General features: G+C 40.0%; 1 protein-coding gene across 3 annotated transcripts in view; it reads right to left on the bottom strand.

The window, feature by feature from the left end:
* LOC104026587 (sodium/glucose cotransporter 1) overlaps positions 1-14,996 on the bottom strand; it is a 30,801-nt gene extending 15,805 nt beyond the window's left edge. For all 3 annotated transcript variants that reach the window (XM_075718097.1, XM_075718099.1, XM_075718098.1), the window contains exons 1-5: positions 14,910-14,996; positions 12,589-12,660; positions 4,078-4,182; positions 1,725-1,784; positions 1,265-1,369 (exon numbers count right to left, since the gene is read on the bottom strand). In XM_075718097.1, coding sequence (XP_075574212.1) covers positions 1,265-1,369; positions 1,725-1,784; positions 4,078-4,182; positions 12,589-12,660; positions 14,910-14,996 — 429 coding nt within the window. The remainder of the gene's footprint in view (positions 1-1,264; positions 1,370-1,724; positions 1,785-4,077; positions 4,183-12,588; positions 12,661-14,909) is intronic.
* Positions 14,997-17,933: the final 2,937 nt, after the last annotated feature.

The raw sequence follows: 17,933 nt of genomic DNA, 5'->3' as shown, positions 1-17,933 counted from the left end.
ATGGATCTCTTAACGATTGCTTTGCTCCCTAATAAAACGCGACCACAAGAGCAGGACAGGGTGCTTCAGCCTCATGACCACACTGGAAGCTTAAATGGAAAACATGTCTTGCCTGGAAGCAAAACACTCCAACTGAAATGGGGTGAAATCCCATGGCCAGATCCCTTAGGCATGATAGGGGCTGGAAATAGAAGATAGATAGTGAATTCAGAACCTACATAACACCTTGATGAGCTCATTACAAACATGTGTTGCAGAATAGGACTGTGAGTCATCTGGCTGGAAGAGTTTCTCAGCTGCTAGGACTGCCAGAACTCTGTGTCATACCTGGGCTTTCCGATTATGGTAGAACAACAGCAAATTAACTAATCCTTTTGGAATATATGGAAATCCAACTCTGAGGCCAGTTCCACAGTACCAACCTGTTTAATTTATAACCTTTCTAAGGATCAGTTATCATGAAGATGTGAGAATGAGAGCAAAAGGCCAGTCTTTTAGCTTAAATTGCACCATTATCGCTCAACTCCCATTCAGAGGCCAAAGAGTAATCTGCCATGGCAACTTCTGCAAAACAACAGATTGAGGTATGCCTGAACTGTGGACTTCTTTAGAAGCTCGGTAGTTTCAAGATATATGGAAAATACCAGCTACCTTTACTACTTCACAGCAACACAACCACTTACTTAATACACCTGACCATTAAAAGAATCTCTCCTCTTCCCTCCTTTCACCTCAGCTATTATCATTTCCCTCCTTTGCATTTCCCCACTCCCTTATTTTTTAATTCCTAGTATTCTCTTTTTCTCCATAGCCCTCTTGCTCTTTTCCCTCATCTGTATTACTGATGGCATGTTCACCAGAGGACGCTAAAGCAGGTAAATGTGAAGTTTGGGGACAAAAATTCCTGCTGCATGTTTCACAGATCCCTAGGATAATAGACTGTGATACAATACAAGTTTCCCTCCACACTTTGTTCTAGAGGAGAGAATAAGTAGAAAAAAACCCAAAAAAGAAAAAGAAAGCACAACAAGCATCAACAGGCATTGCCAGCAAGGAAAAAACTTGGACTGCAGAACAGATCTGGATACACAATCTCACTAGACAGAACAAAGAAAACACAAAATCATGTTTTTACAGTCCTTAATTCAACCAAGGGCTCCAAATCAGAAACAACTGACCAGTTGTGTGAGCAATATTGTAAATGGGAGTTTCTTTTCTTGAGATCAATGTAGGATGGAATAAATGCTGTAAAAGTTTTACTTACTGAGATCTTTGTGAAAATATACAGGAGCAAAGAAAGGACTGACAGGTAGACCTGAATCCGTTTCCCACCAAAACGCTTCCTCAGATACTCTGGCATTGTCACCACCTGCAAGGAGGGTAGATAAGGTTTCAGATAATGGGAAACATACAAAGCAAATTAGAGGAAGTTTTTTGTTTTTCAGATACTGTAAGAGTGGAAGGCAAAGAGAGGGGAGCTGCAAATGCAGATGCAAGGAAGAACAGCTCCAGGAATCAAAGGAGAACAAGGAGAGAGTACCAAGTACTTCTCAGCTCAGGTCTCAGAATAGAGAATCCTCACTTCTCAAATATATACAGACATAATATAGTATGGTTCTAGCACGCTCAGATCTCATGCCATTCATAATGGCTTTGCAATATTCAAGGCCTGATCCGCAAACATGAGCAGCAAAGAAAAGCATAATGTATGGTTTTTGACTTACCCCAGCTTTGATATAGATGGGTACAAACAGCCATCCTAGAACAACCACAAACAGCAGAGCCTGCAGCCAAGACAAGATCAGCTGAATTAGCCTCCTCTCTCTAAATAGCACTCCCGAAGACCATTTATCAGACCCAATAGCAGCTAGAGACCACTGAAACCACATAAACCCGGGTATTGTGGGGGGTCGGGGGGAGGAGCAACTGCGCTGTCCTTTGATTTACTGTTGAAAATTTGGGAATGAAATCTTGGCAAAAAAAACTTGTCAGGTATTATGCAGCCTGGATTTCATGCTAGATGTCCCAGAGAAGCATGTATGATAATAATACCTTTTCTAGAAAAACAGCTGATTTCTGCTCACAGGATTGCCCTCTAGTTTCAAAGCACCACTCCACTAGCAACACCAGACTATCTTTGTCCTCTTCAGAGCAGGCCCAGGGAGCCTGGTTTAATGATGGTTAAAATGCAACCACCCCATAAGACTACCATTTCTGGGAAATACTGAGGAAGGTGAAGTCTGCTACTTGAGGCCTATTTGCTAGCATCTTGATCCTAGAGCCACTAATGCAGGATACTTTCCCACACAGAATCAGGTATGGTGCAATGGCATGTTGTGACATCTGCAAATCTAGGTACTGGGGAGAGTAGCACTTCTTTTGATTATTACTTTGATTATTAACTGCCTTCGCACTGGGTCTCTGTGAGATGGCTGTATGTTTTACAACAATCCCACATACTGTACAGGATGTACCACATGCATTTAGTAAAATATTCTGTATTTCCACATTACCATTTCATGATATATTTTGTGTTACCATGTGTATTTTGTGAACTATAGATCTTACTGTATTGCACTGTCACAGTTTTCTGACTTAAATGGCTAGCAAATGCTGTCTCATATAGAGTTGTACATATTTAAGTCGACAAATATAGAACAAAATCCTACTCTCAGAGCTGCACTCTGCATTTATTCTGTCCACGGGGCTTAGAGGGCTGTTTTAACTATATCTTTTAAGTTCTGCCCTTAGATCAAAACTGTAAGATGGACAAGAAATACTGCATCAACTTCTGCTGTCATACTACTACAAATTAGAAATAATTTCAGTGAAATAAGAGATATTCAAGCATGATAGCAGTCAAATTTAGTATTTCTTTCAAGAGGAGAGTCAGATTATAGAGTCAAGAGCAATATTTCCACCATGTCTATTAACCTGTACACCAGTCCCACTATGTCATAAGTAATAAACTATGTAATGTATCTGCTCAAATACACACATGCATCATTGCTTCTTCCTAAGCAACAATTGTTGTACACTACGTATTGATATTCATCCACAGCGAATCTCCCAGGAGATGAAGTGTTAGAGGTGGATATGTTTGAGGAAGGGTATGCGTCCTCGAGATTTGAATACCATGAAATTTCAAGCCATGCTTGTTCTGTTTTGTTTTGCTTAGTTTCAGTACAAAGAGAAGGGAAATTAGATTAGTTACAAGACTAGTGTAAGCAAATAGAGAAAGATGACAGATTAACTGGGCACATCTCGTAGAGTTCATTTTAGCCTTCATCCTTCTTCATAAATATTTCTATTGTATGAGTACTTGACTGTTTGCAGCAACCATCTACTTGCTAAGGAAAAAGGCCAAATCCCTCAGGGTGGTATGCTTCTTTCACTCTGCAGAATTATATGCAAAGACAGTATTGACCTATGTATGCTCATTAAGTCCTTTGTGTCATGGTATAATCCGTTCCATGAAGGTCAATTAAGCAGAACAAGGGCATTATTATCCACACTCACTGAGCCTGAGAATACAAGGAATCTCCACCCTATACTGCAACCATAAGCAAAACACACATATAATGAGAGGAAGGAGAAAGTAAAGAGGAGAAGATTTTTGGAATGCAGGCTGTTGTGAAGGATGTCCAAAATCTCTTACAGCCTGTGAAGAAATCAAAGCCCCCTCAACAATTCCTACACAGCAAAATGCTGTAAAAAATACTATGGATTACAAAACTGCTAAGTTCTTCCCAACATCCTGCAGTCTGAAAGTGCTCTTTATAAATACTTCAAAAGTAATCAAAAGATACATATAGAGAAGAGAATCCACCCATTTATTTGGTTCAAATGCTCTCTAAAAAGCCTCATTCAATGGAAAAGGGTCATCTTCTCCCAGTGGCTTGGACAAGGACCAAGGAGGATGAGCTAAATAGTAGATTACATTGGCACTTACTGGTCTGTACAGAAAAGAAGTGTTGCCAAGCACAAACTTTGACAGTCCTAAATTATTATTTTGATTAACCTCTGCAGATAATCCTAATGTTCACAAATATGCTCACTTAAATGTATGCCACTTACATTCCATTCATATCCTCCGATGGCAATTCCTCCAGCTGCTGCTGTTCCAGCTATTCCCACAAAATGTCCACTGCCAATGTTACTGGCAAACAGAGAAGCACCAATCTGGAAAGGAAAAGAACAATATTTAGCTCTTAGGTCCTCATCATGGTAACTTGAAAAAATCATGTTCATTTGGCATTTTGAACTCATGCCTATCTATCATCAGATGGTGGTGATGAGAATGATTGACAACTTTCAAGACTCCTTCTTATTGTTCCTGCTCAAACCTGAGACTCTAGTCGTCATATCTACAACAATGAGAGCAAATAGGATATTACATAGATCTTCTTCCAGTTCAGGCAAACAGTTTATGACACTAATATAGATTTTAAAATATTTGCAAAACTTGACTAACTTACATTTGGGAGATATCCAAACAATGAGGGAAGAAGACTGCAATCTGTCTTGCTCAAGGAGGAAACAGTAAATGCCTACCCACTTGTCCAACTGGCACTCCCTATTTCATATTCCACGGTCTGTGGAACTAAATGTATCATCGGTGAGAGTTGTACAGACTTTGTACTTGGTTCACTTTTAGTCAAAAGATATTCGATTACTGAATTAAATTCTGAAAGCTGTATGGCAGAAATATCTGCTCAGAAAGTGCTTCTGGAAGATACAAACAATAGCAAATCAAGGAGTTATATTTAATAATTGCTGGATCTCTAAGACCCCCAAATATTGCACTGATCATACAAACAGAACAGTGGGGAGAACATAGGAATTGATGAACAGAGAGAGATTTTTTTAAAAAATGAAAGATTTATGTTCGATTACAGACAGGCAGGAGCTGTTCATGAAAGAGAGACTGCCAAAAGATCTAATTCTTCATCAAATAGCTCAGAGAACAGAAAAGATGAAAAGAAAAGGTATGAGCTTCATTTCCTCAAAATGAAACCATTAAGGCAGCAGAAATGCCTAATGATAATTTACAAGGTCAGACACTGAAGGATGCAGGGTGAGAACTAGAGCGTGAAAAAGAGGTTGGATTGGGTATTGTAGGCAGAAGATATGTGAGCTGAAGTAGTTCTGAGGTGAAAAGAGGCAAGTGAACATTTTTTTATTCACTTCCATTTTTTCTTTATGTCCTCTGAAAGCTACAAAGAAAAAAAAAAGGAAACGGTTAAAAATAAAAGAAAAGCATATAGAAAGTAGGCAAAAAGAACCTCTGCTGACCAGCTTCTAATGCTCTCATTTGAGGTAGACTTCTCTTGTTGAAAGATCCTAAGGTGGTTAAAAATATTTTTTAGACATATGAACGCAGGACCTGCATCTGGCACATTCTCTTTATGCAGTTCCCAAGTACAGGTAGTTGGAATATGTTCTGAGTCACCTTACAAAAGGGAGAAATATTCCTTGTCTGCAACTCACTGGGAGATTTTTAGAATCATAGAACGCTTTGGGTTGGAAGGGACCTTTAGAGGTCATCTAGCTCAACCCCCCTGCAGTGAGCAGGGACAGCTTTAACCAGAACAGGTTGCTCAGAGCCCCGTCCAACCTGACCTTGAATGTTGCCAGGGATGGGGCCTCTACCACCTCTCTGGGCAACCTGTTCCAGTGCTCACCACCCTCATTGTAAAAAATTTCTTTCTAATGTCTAGTCTAAATCTATTCTTCTTTAGTTTAAATCTGTTATTCCTTGTCCTGTCACAACAGGCCTTGCTAAAAAGATTCTCCCCATCTTTCCTGTAGGCCCCCTTTAAGTACTGGAAGGTTGCAATAAGGTCTCCTCGCAGCCTTCTCTTCTCCAGGCTGAACAACCCCAACTCTCTCAGCCTGTCCTCACAGGAGAGGTGTTCCAGCCCTCAGATCATTTTGGTGGCCCTCTTCTGGACCTGCTCCATGTCCTTCTTGTGCTGAGGGCCCCAGAGCTGGACGAGGGCCCCAGAGCTGGACATATATATATATATATGTATATATATATATATTAGGGTCCTAAAATATAAATAAAGGGAATAGTTACAAATTTTCAGGACTGCAGTCACTGCAGTGTGTTCTTTCAGTAGCAGTAAAAATTTAGTCAATCTTTCTGAGAGCACAGGGACGATTGCCTGAGATTCGGGAGGATAAAAGGGATTTCATCATAGAAATCCACCTCTGAAGATCAGATTTATTCTATAGAGCGATGCCATAGCCAGGAATAGCAACCATGCTCTTCATCTCACAATCCTGATATCTAATCACAAAATAGATTTTCCTCTCCCATTTTTTATATGCAATGTACAAATAAGATTCATCAGAAGATTCCACTCTTTCTTTTCCAAGCTTACTTTTTCCTTCCTTCCTCAGTTTGATCTGATTTCTTCTAGTCTTTTTGAAGACAAACTCTTTTGCTATGGCAGGAAATTTATGTCTCAAAGTTTTTTTTGTTTTGTTTTATTTTGTTTGTTTGTTTTTTGTTTGTTTGGGGGTTTTTTTTACACATTTCTAGAAGTCAGTTGTGCCCTACAGAAATGTAACCTGTTTGTCATATGACAGATGCTTCTACAGGAGTAATAAGTGTTCCAACAAGCAAGAGCAAATAAACCAGAGAGATCACTGGTAATAAAGAAAACTTATTCTTCTAACCTCTTTGTGACAGCAACAGTGTTTTCCCAGCAATGATCATGAAGAAAGAAATACCATTTATACCAGGCATTAGCACTGTTGTCCAGTGCTTTCCCTGGAGATGAATAATTAAACTTAAATCTAGGTTACTAGAAATGCAATCACCAGAAAAGACTAACCACGTTAATCTCTGATTTTATTTAATGTGTTCCCTCTCCTGTTTCAAAAGCTTAAAATGTACTGCAAGCAGATCCAAGTAACAGGAGTAGCTAATGAAGAACTTCAAGAACTGACAGCTGTAGTAAGCTTCAGCTCACAGCCTGAAGCCCCAGGACATATTTTAGTATTCATTGACAATGCTGTGTTCCCAAGTTTACCCAGAGTATAGTTGTATTGTAAGAAAAATACAAAAGCAAACCAAAACAATGCAAAATTACCAACATATTTAGGGCCAGCACAAAGACAAAACAATGTGAATGCAGATACCACCTTCACTTTCTAAATTTTCTTCTCTGAATTAGGGAACATCCAGTGCAGCAGAACTGTAAGATTAACACATACTAATAATGGATGCATTTTAAAAAACGTTTTCTATTGATATGTATACATGGAAAGGTAGAACATGACTTCATAGCTGGGAAAATGCATATTACCCTTAAAGCTGCAGGATGGTTAAAGCAAGAGGAGTGTTCACCAAATATGCTGGCACCTTGTTAGCTGCTGATGCCAAAGGGGAAAGATAAATTTCCAATCTGCCACGGCAGTACTTTAAGGACGAGGGAAGAAGGCAGACGGGCTCTGGACCCAAGCTGTCTTGCTGAAGAACTTACTGCTGCGTTGTTTTCATACTGAAAAGGCTGATTACTGGAATTGCTTCATTTGCCATTGGTAAATGCTGCAGTACACCTATGCATGACCTAAAGAATGCAAGGCTAAAACTGGGTGATGACAGAGGGAAACAATTTTCTACAATCGTCAAGTGTTCTCAGTGAATGTGTTAATGAATTGATTTTAAAAACAGATCTAAGGGGAAAAGTAAAGAAGTTGATTGAAAGGAACAAAAGCTTTTAAGAGGGAAAGAGAGGACAAAAAACTGAACTAACCTGAGGCAAACATGGAACATTAACTTTTTAAAAATCTTTTAAGAGGTCAGGTTTTAACAAGAGTACTCTGTTCAGTAAAAGTACCGCTGCACTGCCGACAAATTATGATCACTATGTTTTTTCCATGTTATTCATTAACCGTCTCACCTTGCTCTTTTCATTAACTGGAGGATGCACTGACATCCCAGCGCTTGCTGTTCCAAATCGTATGTACTTTGCAAATCAGTGTCCACTGCAGCGATAGTGTGCAGACCTTACAGCTTATGGTTTTTCTCCCTCCCAGGACCTGCTAATACATATCCTATGCCCCTAATGTCCTCTTTCCTGTTTGAAAGTGTTAGCTTGGTATCAAACTCTTCCCCCCCCCGCCCCCGATCCCAAGCACACCTTGCCTGCGGTCTTTAGACACTTTACAGAGAACAGCAGAAGCTCCCTCACATCAGCACTTGGTCATGAGCCTTGCCCTGAGGCATCACTCCTCCCATGGGTCACCTGCAGAAGCTGCTTCTCAAACCCCTCTTCCCTGGAAAAATTCTTCATTCCCTTGTTCGAGAACTATGCCTTGACAGTGTCCATGTTTTTCTTTAACTCACAATTCTTCCCTGCAACACGTGACTTTACCCTGATGGAAGGATATAATTTTTCCTACCTGAATTTTTTGGGATCACCCTTAGTCACTTCGGAAAAATCAATACACTGCTTACAATGAAATATTACTGCCACCCTTTCAAGGCTCTGAGACCCAAAGAAAGAAGTGTAGGTTTTTATTCTGCTTTCCCAATTACTCTGCAAATTCTATGTATTGCATTATTGCCAAATTAAACCACATTTATACACTTCCCAATTCACTAAGTGAGAGAGGTGAATATACAAAACACATCAAATAGCACGTGTCTGTCTTCCAACAAGCCCAAAGGCTGTTGGAGCAGCACAGTCGCAAGCAGGCTGATCTGATAACTTTCCAGTTTTGTCCTCTGAGACAGAAACACCTCCCAGCAGCCAGAAAATTCTGACAGATTGTGTAGAAATCTGTTTCACTGAACTTTTCCTTTTTTACCAGAGCTTTGCTTTGATAATTTTATTATTCTTTTTGTTCTGAAAATTATTGATTTCACACTATTTTTTGCATGGAACTTGACAAAATAAGTTAATTTCTTATTCCACTTTATCTAAGAAAAGGAGATACATATCTTGTTCATACCAGAGTTGTCTTTCCTGGCTCCTCACAGCAGTGTCAGATTCAGCAAGTGGAGAGAATTCTGAGAATGTGTAAAACTTAACTGGATGCAGAGGTCAGAGAAATCATGCCAGTGGTCAGTTCTGATGGCCATGAAAATAAGCCATGGAGAACTGAAGCAAAAACCTGTTGGGTTTTTTTCCTTAATTCTTACCTCTCTCACAAAGATCAACACATAAATGACAACAAACGAGCTGAGTTACATTTCTGTTTAAGGTGTAGTATGTCCTGGACTCTGCATGCTTTCTACTTACTATTCAGTAAATCTTTCTAACCATAGCTGGACTTCAGAAGCCCAGCAGATACTCTTTGTCCCATTAGCATTTATGCTTCAGGAACTGAGGTATATAAGGCAACCCATAATTTTGTGCAGACAGCTCTGTCTGCAAAACTAGAGAAACTGAAGAAGAAAATTCAAAAGCAGGAAAGCTTCAAAATTGAAGTTGTGGATTTTTTTTAATTGTGCATGAAACCCTGTTAATCCTGTGAGAGTGGCTGCTACCAAAGCTGACTGATAATTCATTTCCTACTATGGTAGAAAGTATTTGGCTGAACCTAACTTCTTCATCTAACAAAAGCAACTAAAGTTTGGTTTGCAAGGCCCATTGTTACAAAGCTGTCACTTTCCTTAAGCTTCTCTGTGTCTTTTTGGAAAAAACAGAGCTGGGGAAGAGTATCTAAAGAGCCATACGTGTCTTTCCTGAAGACAATTCCCTCAAAGCCCAAGAGACCAAAACCAGTTTCTTGAAGATTCTTCTCTCAGTCTCTGTAAAAAGACTGTGGAAAGGGCACAGCATTTCATACCATTATGATTAGCCCACAATGGATTTCAGTTTCTGGCAATCAGTGAGAATATAATTATATACCTTGATACCTAATTAACTACTGGAACTACTGAGTTGGCTCATCCACTGCACAAGGGCAGTGATTTCAGTGAACGAACACAGAAGTGACCTATTACTCCACAGAACAGCCAGAAAAGACTAACTGTGGGCTTGGTTCTGCAAAATACTAAGCACCCTTCACAGATTCTGCTGGAGCCAACAATCAGAGCCAGAGTTGGGCAGATTTGGCCCAGGATAACTGTGTTTCTCCTACTTTATACATTGAGAAATTGAATCACAATCAGGCCACGCAAAGTGATCGACAAACATGCAAAATGCATATCAGAAATGGGACTAACCTCCAGCCCTTGATTGCCAGAGTCTCCTCTAGTCTTCTAAACCACAGCTATTATATCATTTAAGTGAATAGAATCCCTTTCCCAGGCTTGTCAGTAAAAGATCCTAATACACTGCTAATGAGCCTCTTTCCCTGTGGGGTCAGAAAAGCCACTTACGGCAGCCCTGTAGAGAATAGAACATAGCACAACCACTGAAAAATACAATTAGATTAAGGGAATTGAGTTTATAACAAGTTTATGGAAGGGTTTTTTGGTTTTTTTTTTTTTCATTTTTTTCTCTGTTCCAGAAAGCAATTACACAGCAAGAGTCATTAACCAGAAATCACAGGGAAGAAATCTGTTAAATGAGTCCACGTACAAAACAACATCCCCCACCCTGCCTCTCTTCTACAGTCTGTGGAAATGTATCTGGGCTTTCCAGACCCATGCCAGGTTAGTCCTGGCACAAAAGAAAAGTCTAAACACAGAAGCAGTAAAAAAATACACACAGCATTAGCTGTTGCAGAACTGAGATCACATCTTTGACTGAACTTTCTATACTTTCATTGGTTTCCTAGTAATTTCAGCCCAGTTTGGACTGGGTGATGGACTTCCTATCTATCTGCTAAACTGTGGGAATAGGTGTTTTGGAATCTCTTTTTATCTTTCCAAGGTGGTGCTGCTGACATGGTATTTAGTTTGTGGTTTGAGTGCTTGCCATTTGTTTATTTTGAGTGATACCAGGAAGAATAGCAAGAAGGGTTTATTTTTATGGTGCAGAAAGACACTCCTGGCATTCCAAAGGAAAGGATTGAAGGGGTGGTCTAGGACTCCACTGGTGACTAGCACTTCATCCATGTTGAGCCTGCAGATTTTGGGCAGGAGAGAGAGATGGTCCTAGCAGCAACCACTGCACTGTGGGGTCATCCCTTTTGTCTTCCCATTGGAGGAAGGGAGCTTGCTGAATCTGTTGAGTTTGTGTTTGCAGAGAACTCAGTTTAGATAATCTTCCCTGGGTCTTAGGGGAATCATTAAGAGTTCTCAGTGCCACTGCAGCAAGACAGAAGTTTTTTATGGTAAGTCTTTCCTGCCTTGCTTCTTCCACCTTCATTTATATCTGCACAAAAGGGCATATTCACCCTTGACAAACATACAGAATTGCACAAGGTTGAAACCAGACCATTAATTAAAGTGACAGTTAAGCAAAGTAATCTATTTGGGTTTTTTCTCTCCCCCTAGAATTATGGGATTTATCTTAAATACCTTGGAAACTTTCTCTTTTCGCAATCTTCCAATGGAACCTGAATTTTCTTAGATCTACTATTCCAAATGAGGAATCCTTCTACTGTCATTGGCCTTTAATCTTTTTATGTCATTAAAGAGTCAGTCCCAGTTCCTTCTAAAGGCAGAGAGAAGCTCCCTGAAGCACAAGATGACTGAAAGATATGTAGGTATTTCTGCAGCCTACTTTAAGAAAAGTCCTAAATTTTGAGACAACAAATATTTATGCTCCCTGATCCTGTAACTGAATCCATATGGGTGGAATCTTGAAACAAAAGTCTTAATGTAAGTGCTAAAACATTTTTAGAGACTGAATGCAAGATCAGGAATGTTGAGGGTTTCCATTCAAGCACATGGAAGCATGTACAACACAAGTTAATACAGAAAATGCAGGTTTGTCTAAGTTTTCTGCTTTTCCAAGAAGTCACACTGAACAGACTGTATGGTCTGGAAGAAATAAATAATTGTTTCTAATACAATTTCTGCCAGAGGCCTGATGGATGCCTGTGAACATGTTTTGTGTCTGTGACTCCTTTTCTCCATCTTGGAAGAGAATACAGATCCACAGAAGACAAACAGTATGTCACACATAAATTTAAACTATATTTTACCAATAACTTATCATAATATTTCCAGGATTTTCTCCTTGTACAGACCAGAACTTGTTACCAAAAGTGGAAACAATAGAGCAATATGAGGCAATTTTTCAGATAAATTAATTCTTCTCTGAGATAACCTCAAAAAGAGTCAGGTTCTTTGAGTGCAGTGAAAGTAATAAATTCAAAATATTAAAAAGTTTTAAAGTGGGCTGAAAGACAAAGCATTGGATTTGTCTACACTGACATTACCAATGTATCTAGGTTCAAACAAGTTGGTCACATAATTAAGACAGCTCAGAGCTCAACACGGACAACTTCCCCAACACTTTCCCCTGCCTATCAGGTGGCTTTTGTTGTGCAGTTTGCCCTGTGTCACCATGGCTAGAGAAAGAGTTTGAAGTGCATCCACACAACATAGCCATCACAGTCTCAACAGTGTTGTAGAGATACTTTATATTTAAGGACTAGACATAGTCATATGGAAGTAGATGCACATACATATACATATGTTTTGTATACATACACAATATATACACTCACCGGCCACCAAACCATGCTTCGTCCAGCAAGGAAGAATCCACCTACTGTCCCTCGGTTGGTTGAGTACATAGCCTGGAAAAAAGAAAGAAAGAAAAAAAAAGAAAGAAAGAAAGGAAGGTTGAATCGTATTTTAAGTATAATGGGCAAGCTATACGCAGACTAAGAACAAAGAGCTAGAATGGAGGGATGAAATATATGAGGAGGGTAAGGTGGAAGAAATAAACAGAGTAGGTAAAAGGAACAAGCTTATGATGAAGAAAATAATACAACTGAGCAATGATTCTTGTATCTAGATGTACATTAACCATTCAAGCTTCATTGTGCCACCTTTCGTTACAGTGTGAAACATTACATTAAAATTAAATTTAACCAAAAAAAATGATCTCTCAAATAAAATCTCATATGAACACTTCGTCGGGGGTGCAATGCCTTTGATTTCAGGCATCAAAAAAGACGTTACAAGTTAGTTAACAAGTAAGTTACAAGTTCATTAAAAGAAAGTGTGCAGCTTTTTTACTCAATGCTATCCAGCCCCAGCAGATGTCTACAAAAAAGCTAATTTTTTGTGATATCAGCATTGTACCCACTTCTCTCCGAAGTTCAAAAAAAGCAGCCAACTAAAATTTCCTTTTCACACACTCATTCTGTATTTGTCAAGGGAAGATGGGCTTTAGAGGGAAGCTTCCTCCAATTTTTGTTAATGACCCTGATCCAAACATTGGATTCCCATTGTCTCCTCTGGTGGACTTTGAACAGGCAAATAAAGAAACATGAGTCAGGAAAATTAGCCAAAACTTCTGATGAAGAAAAAAGAAAGTAAATACAATAGATTTACATTTAACTACACAGCAATTGAGTAAGTATTTGTCCAGTAAAGAGGACATTGTTGCTGGAAGAAAACAGTTCCAGGCATTACTCAGCACACAATTGCCTGATAAGACACAGATCGTCCCTTTTTTGTCACAGACCTTTAATACAAAGTTCAATTACAGCAACAGCCAGACTTCCGTGACAAAGACCCAGTTTCCTCCCGCAAGACAGCAAGGTGTTCAGCTATACTGGGGGCTTCAGATTTTTTGCTACATTTTTGGCATCTACTACCATGACAAAGAGGTAAAGAAAAGGTTGTGTCCATTTTGCGTACACCACAAATTTTTGGTGCTCTTCAAAATATTGCCAGGCTGCTAGAAAGGGAGGTTTATTTTGCACCTGACTTCTCTGCTCTGTGAAATGGACCCATGAGGTGCTCCTGGCAAGCATAGGATTACTGAGGGACAATGACTCCTCTCCGCTTGTTAATGGTCAGGTGTTCAGATGACCAGAAGATCTTGCCCCGAGGAAACCAAAATTTAGTGACATTCCACTCTTTAAAGCCTTGTAGCTCACAGTATTGGCCTATTATCTTCAAACACTTCAGCACTGAGGTTATGCCAATAGGATAGTATCTGCCTTTCTCCATTAGCTGTGAAAGCACTGGGCTTTGTTTTCAGATTAGACACTGAGTTTTCCCTTGCAGTCCTCAGCACTCTCGGCATTGCCAGGGTAAGGGCAGGGTAAGGGCAGGAGGCACTGCTGTGCTTAGATCATGAACAGAAAGTCATTGCCATCACCTGCCACCCCTGAAAGTATTCCTTCCTCATAGTTTCAACGGTACTGCACCCTGTAGTCAAGGTCCTGCTGCCAAAAAAACCCCACGATAATGCTGCCCTCAAATGGCATCTACAATCTTGACCCATCTCACTCCTTTGCTGAGAGTGATCTGCAGTCCCTGGTCTGTCACACAGTCACAGCTGCATTTTTACTGTTACACCACTATAATGCCCTCCCCACACATTGTTTTCACCTCCAATCTTCTCCCTGCAACTCCCTCTTCTCGCTATTTCCAATGGCATCGCCTCACACCACCAATTCTCACTGCAGTCTCCTGTGCTCTGCGGTGCTAAACCCCATCTATCCACCTCTAGCCTGCTTTCTAACAGGGACTGTAGCTGGGCTGATCTTTACTGATCAGATCTCTCAGCTCCTTCCCCACACAAACCTCATTACTCCACCTTCCCCACTAGTTCCATTCATCCACCCAAACGTATGCCTCCCTGCATCAACACCCCCTCTCCAGTAAATACCCACATTTTCCCCACCGTGCACTTATTAACTATCTCAGTTAGGCACCAAAATCTTTATACAATTATAAATTTTCATTACTGAGCCATTTTCCCAGGACCCTATGAACTACCTGCTCATTAAGGAAAACAAAACAAAACAAAACAAAACAAAACAAAACAAAATAAAACAAAATAAAATAAAATAAAATCCCAACCTACCCATAGTCCCACTGCCAGGACTACCACAAAATAGATCACAATAACAGAGATGTCCGCAGCATTGTTGATCCTTATGTTGGATTCCATCCTGGCTGCTTCTCTGGCTTTCTTCTTCTTTCTCTCCTTATATGCTTCTTGCAGAGTTCAGGTTAATGATAAACTGCTGTCATCCCCTACGTCTTACATAATATATTAACTTCAGATTCACTTGTCTCCCATGGGACACAAATCAAAGCTGCTGTTTTTCCTTGGACAACAATTCCTTCCCAAATATTGCTCCTCTGCTACAGGTGCTGCAGATTTCAGAGTTCAATCCCCCTGCCGAAGGTGCTCAGGGTTTTAACATCCACGAAGGAATGAGCACGGAAAGGAGTGGCTTGGCTGCAATAAACCTGCATATTTACCTCACTGTGTCTGAATACGTTTGGTTTTTTTTTTTTTAAGTGGTTGTACCTGTAAATCTAGTCATGGAAGATGTAGTTCTTTTAGATGATGATGGTAAGCAATTATCTGTGAGGAGTGACTGGGCACCTGGGGAAAACCCAGGGGTCCAGAGGCTGGGACACCCTCTGTGTCATCTCTCAACTCAGCAGCATTACTCAATGGAGAAACAGCCCTGTATTTCTGGGCAGGAGACAACCTGAAGCTGCTTTCATCTCTCACATGGATACAGGTAAAGATGCATGTGAACCACAAGACCTGGATCCAGGAGCTTACTGTGCTGAATTTCAGGGTGTTTAGACTGTGGTGTTGGTTCTCTCTATTGTAGGTAATCAGCTTCACATTCAAATAAGCTCAAAGTTCATCAGAGCTTGGGTCTGCTCTCCCTTTATTTGTTCCTCTGACCTCAGAATCAAGCTAAGCAAAATAACTGGTCACAAAGATGAGGAACACACTGATTACAGACAGATCTTCACAGCTCTTAATAAGGAGGCTTCCCCAAACGATGCCTGTGATCCTCTGTTTCAGCTAGAAGAGGTCAGAAAAATCCAGGATACTTAGAACAAGAGACACAGGTGCCAGGCACATTTCTGGGCTCCAAGGATATCTGAAAGTCCTATTCTCTGCTTGCTACTAGGGAATCATTATTCATTTACAGCTGACTATGCTGCCTTTTGGGATTAAAATGTTACCCTGAAGTTACACTGAGCAGAACAAGCAGTACAGTACATAGACAGCACAGCGGGTTTGACTGATCTTGCAGTGGTTATTTCCTCAGGAGTTGAAATTGAGGTCTGCCACTCTGTTTGTTGGCAATGAATTTTTCTTAGGTAAACTACCCTTTGGTAATTGTGGCTAATAAAAACCATCAAAATCTAAGAAGCTATAATAAAATGTGATTACCTACAAGAATAAAACAAAAATCTCACTATTGTTTGAGCACCTATACTCTTATAAAGCAGTCCTGTCCTCTGATAGTTTAGGCATCTCTCCCAAAACACATTCTTCAGTTTGTCCTACAGGACTGTGAAATGTTAGCTTTAAATCCAACAGAGAAAAAATTAACCCTGGAAGCTGCTGAGCATCCAAAATTCCCATTAGCTGCAACCTTTCCTTCTGTGTATTTCAGAGGAAAATAAAAGACTTACTTACTAACCTTAATTATCAGGGAACAGTTTGCCTAAGATAGGCTGTAGATGGCACTTCTTTACAAAGATTGACATAGATTCCTATGGGTCCTTGCAACTAACAAGACGTTCAGTTTTCATTAATTCCATCTCTGCATCAGTCTACAGAGGTAAAGCAAAGAAAACATCAGACAGGAACTTATCTACTATAACGCATCTTGTGTTCTCATCCAGACCTCTGCAAAAAAGATCTCAGAAGCTAAGAAACACTACAGCCTCCTGTCCACAGCTCCTAGTGTGGCTACATCAACAAGACTCCAGGTTTGAAACAATAACGGAGAAGCAGTGTCTAAAAAATAATAATCATGCAATTCCTATCTTTATATACAGTGGAAGCAAACTTAATTCTGTTTTCTCTCTGAAGGCCACAAACCCAAACCAAACGCTCTCTACAAGATTGTCAAAAAGGGGAGGCAGCTTTGTCGAGGCTCTTAGTATCCCACCTCCACACCCTCATATCTGCAGTCCAAAGAGAAACCTAGAAGTATCACACTCAGCAGATTGTTGGTGTACTAAATTAACCACTTCATGAATGGAATGCATATAAATGGTCTCTGAAAGGTCACCCAAGTTTCCAGATTTGGAAAAGGCTGAACCAACCTTTGTATTAAAGCTTTCGAAGATAAGCATGAGTAAACCCCTTGATGTGAAGAGTGAGCATCGCATCGGGAGACAACGATAACGTTCAGCTAGCAGTGTGCTTCAGTGGGTGCTCTCATCATCCTGAAGTGTCTGGTCAAGCAAGTACAGGGCTCCAATATTAGGCAAAATGACAAATATTTTGATCTATATTGAGGAAACTTCTCTACTCTTTCCTGTGAGCCAGGCCAATTCATTTAAGGAAGAGAGATTTTAATGGAAGTGAGAAAAACAGTTAGTCTAAGCATAACACAGTGACTGTCTTCCATGTCTATAATGATTGCTCCCCTCTGGATCAAGTCTGATGACATTTAGTTTATCATGAATATGTCTTATTCTTACCTGAATAGGTATATAGGTAATATTCTTACCTGAAGAGACAAAACAGGCAATGGGCAAGAGCAGAAACAGCTACAGAATGGTGTAGCAGCTTGTTCAAAATCACACACCAGATTACTGATGGAGACCAAACAGAATTATGTCATGGATTTGCATACCAGCTATAAAACTGCAAGGGCTGACAGAGGTGACACTGTCTTATCGGGCACAGGGCAGGTACACGAACTACTTAGAAGCTGCAATTGCTCTGTTGTCATTACAAAATGGGGCTGTAGCATAGAAAATCTGAGAATTATAGCCCTTGCTGCCACTTAGCCTAGTCTTTTAAAAACTTCTGTGTAAGTCTTCCTCCTGAAGATGCCAAATGATAAAACAAATAGTAAAACAAACAAACTACAAACAAAGAGAAAGATGCATT

This window comes from Pelecanus crispus, chromosome 11 (genome assembly GCF_030463565.1).
Source record: "Pelecanus crispus isolate bPelCri1 chromosome 11, bPelCri1.pri, whole genome shotgun sequence".
Lineage (NCBI taxonomy): Eukaryota > Metazoa > Chordata > Aves > Pelecaniformes > Pelecanidae > Pelecanus > Pelecanus crispus.
This window is presented reverse-complemented; position numbering and strand designations above follow the sequence as displayed.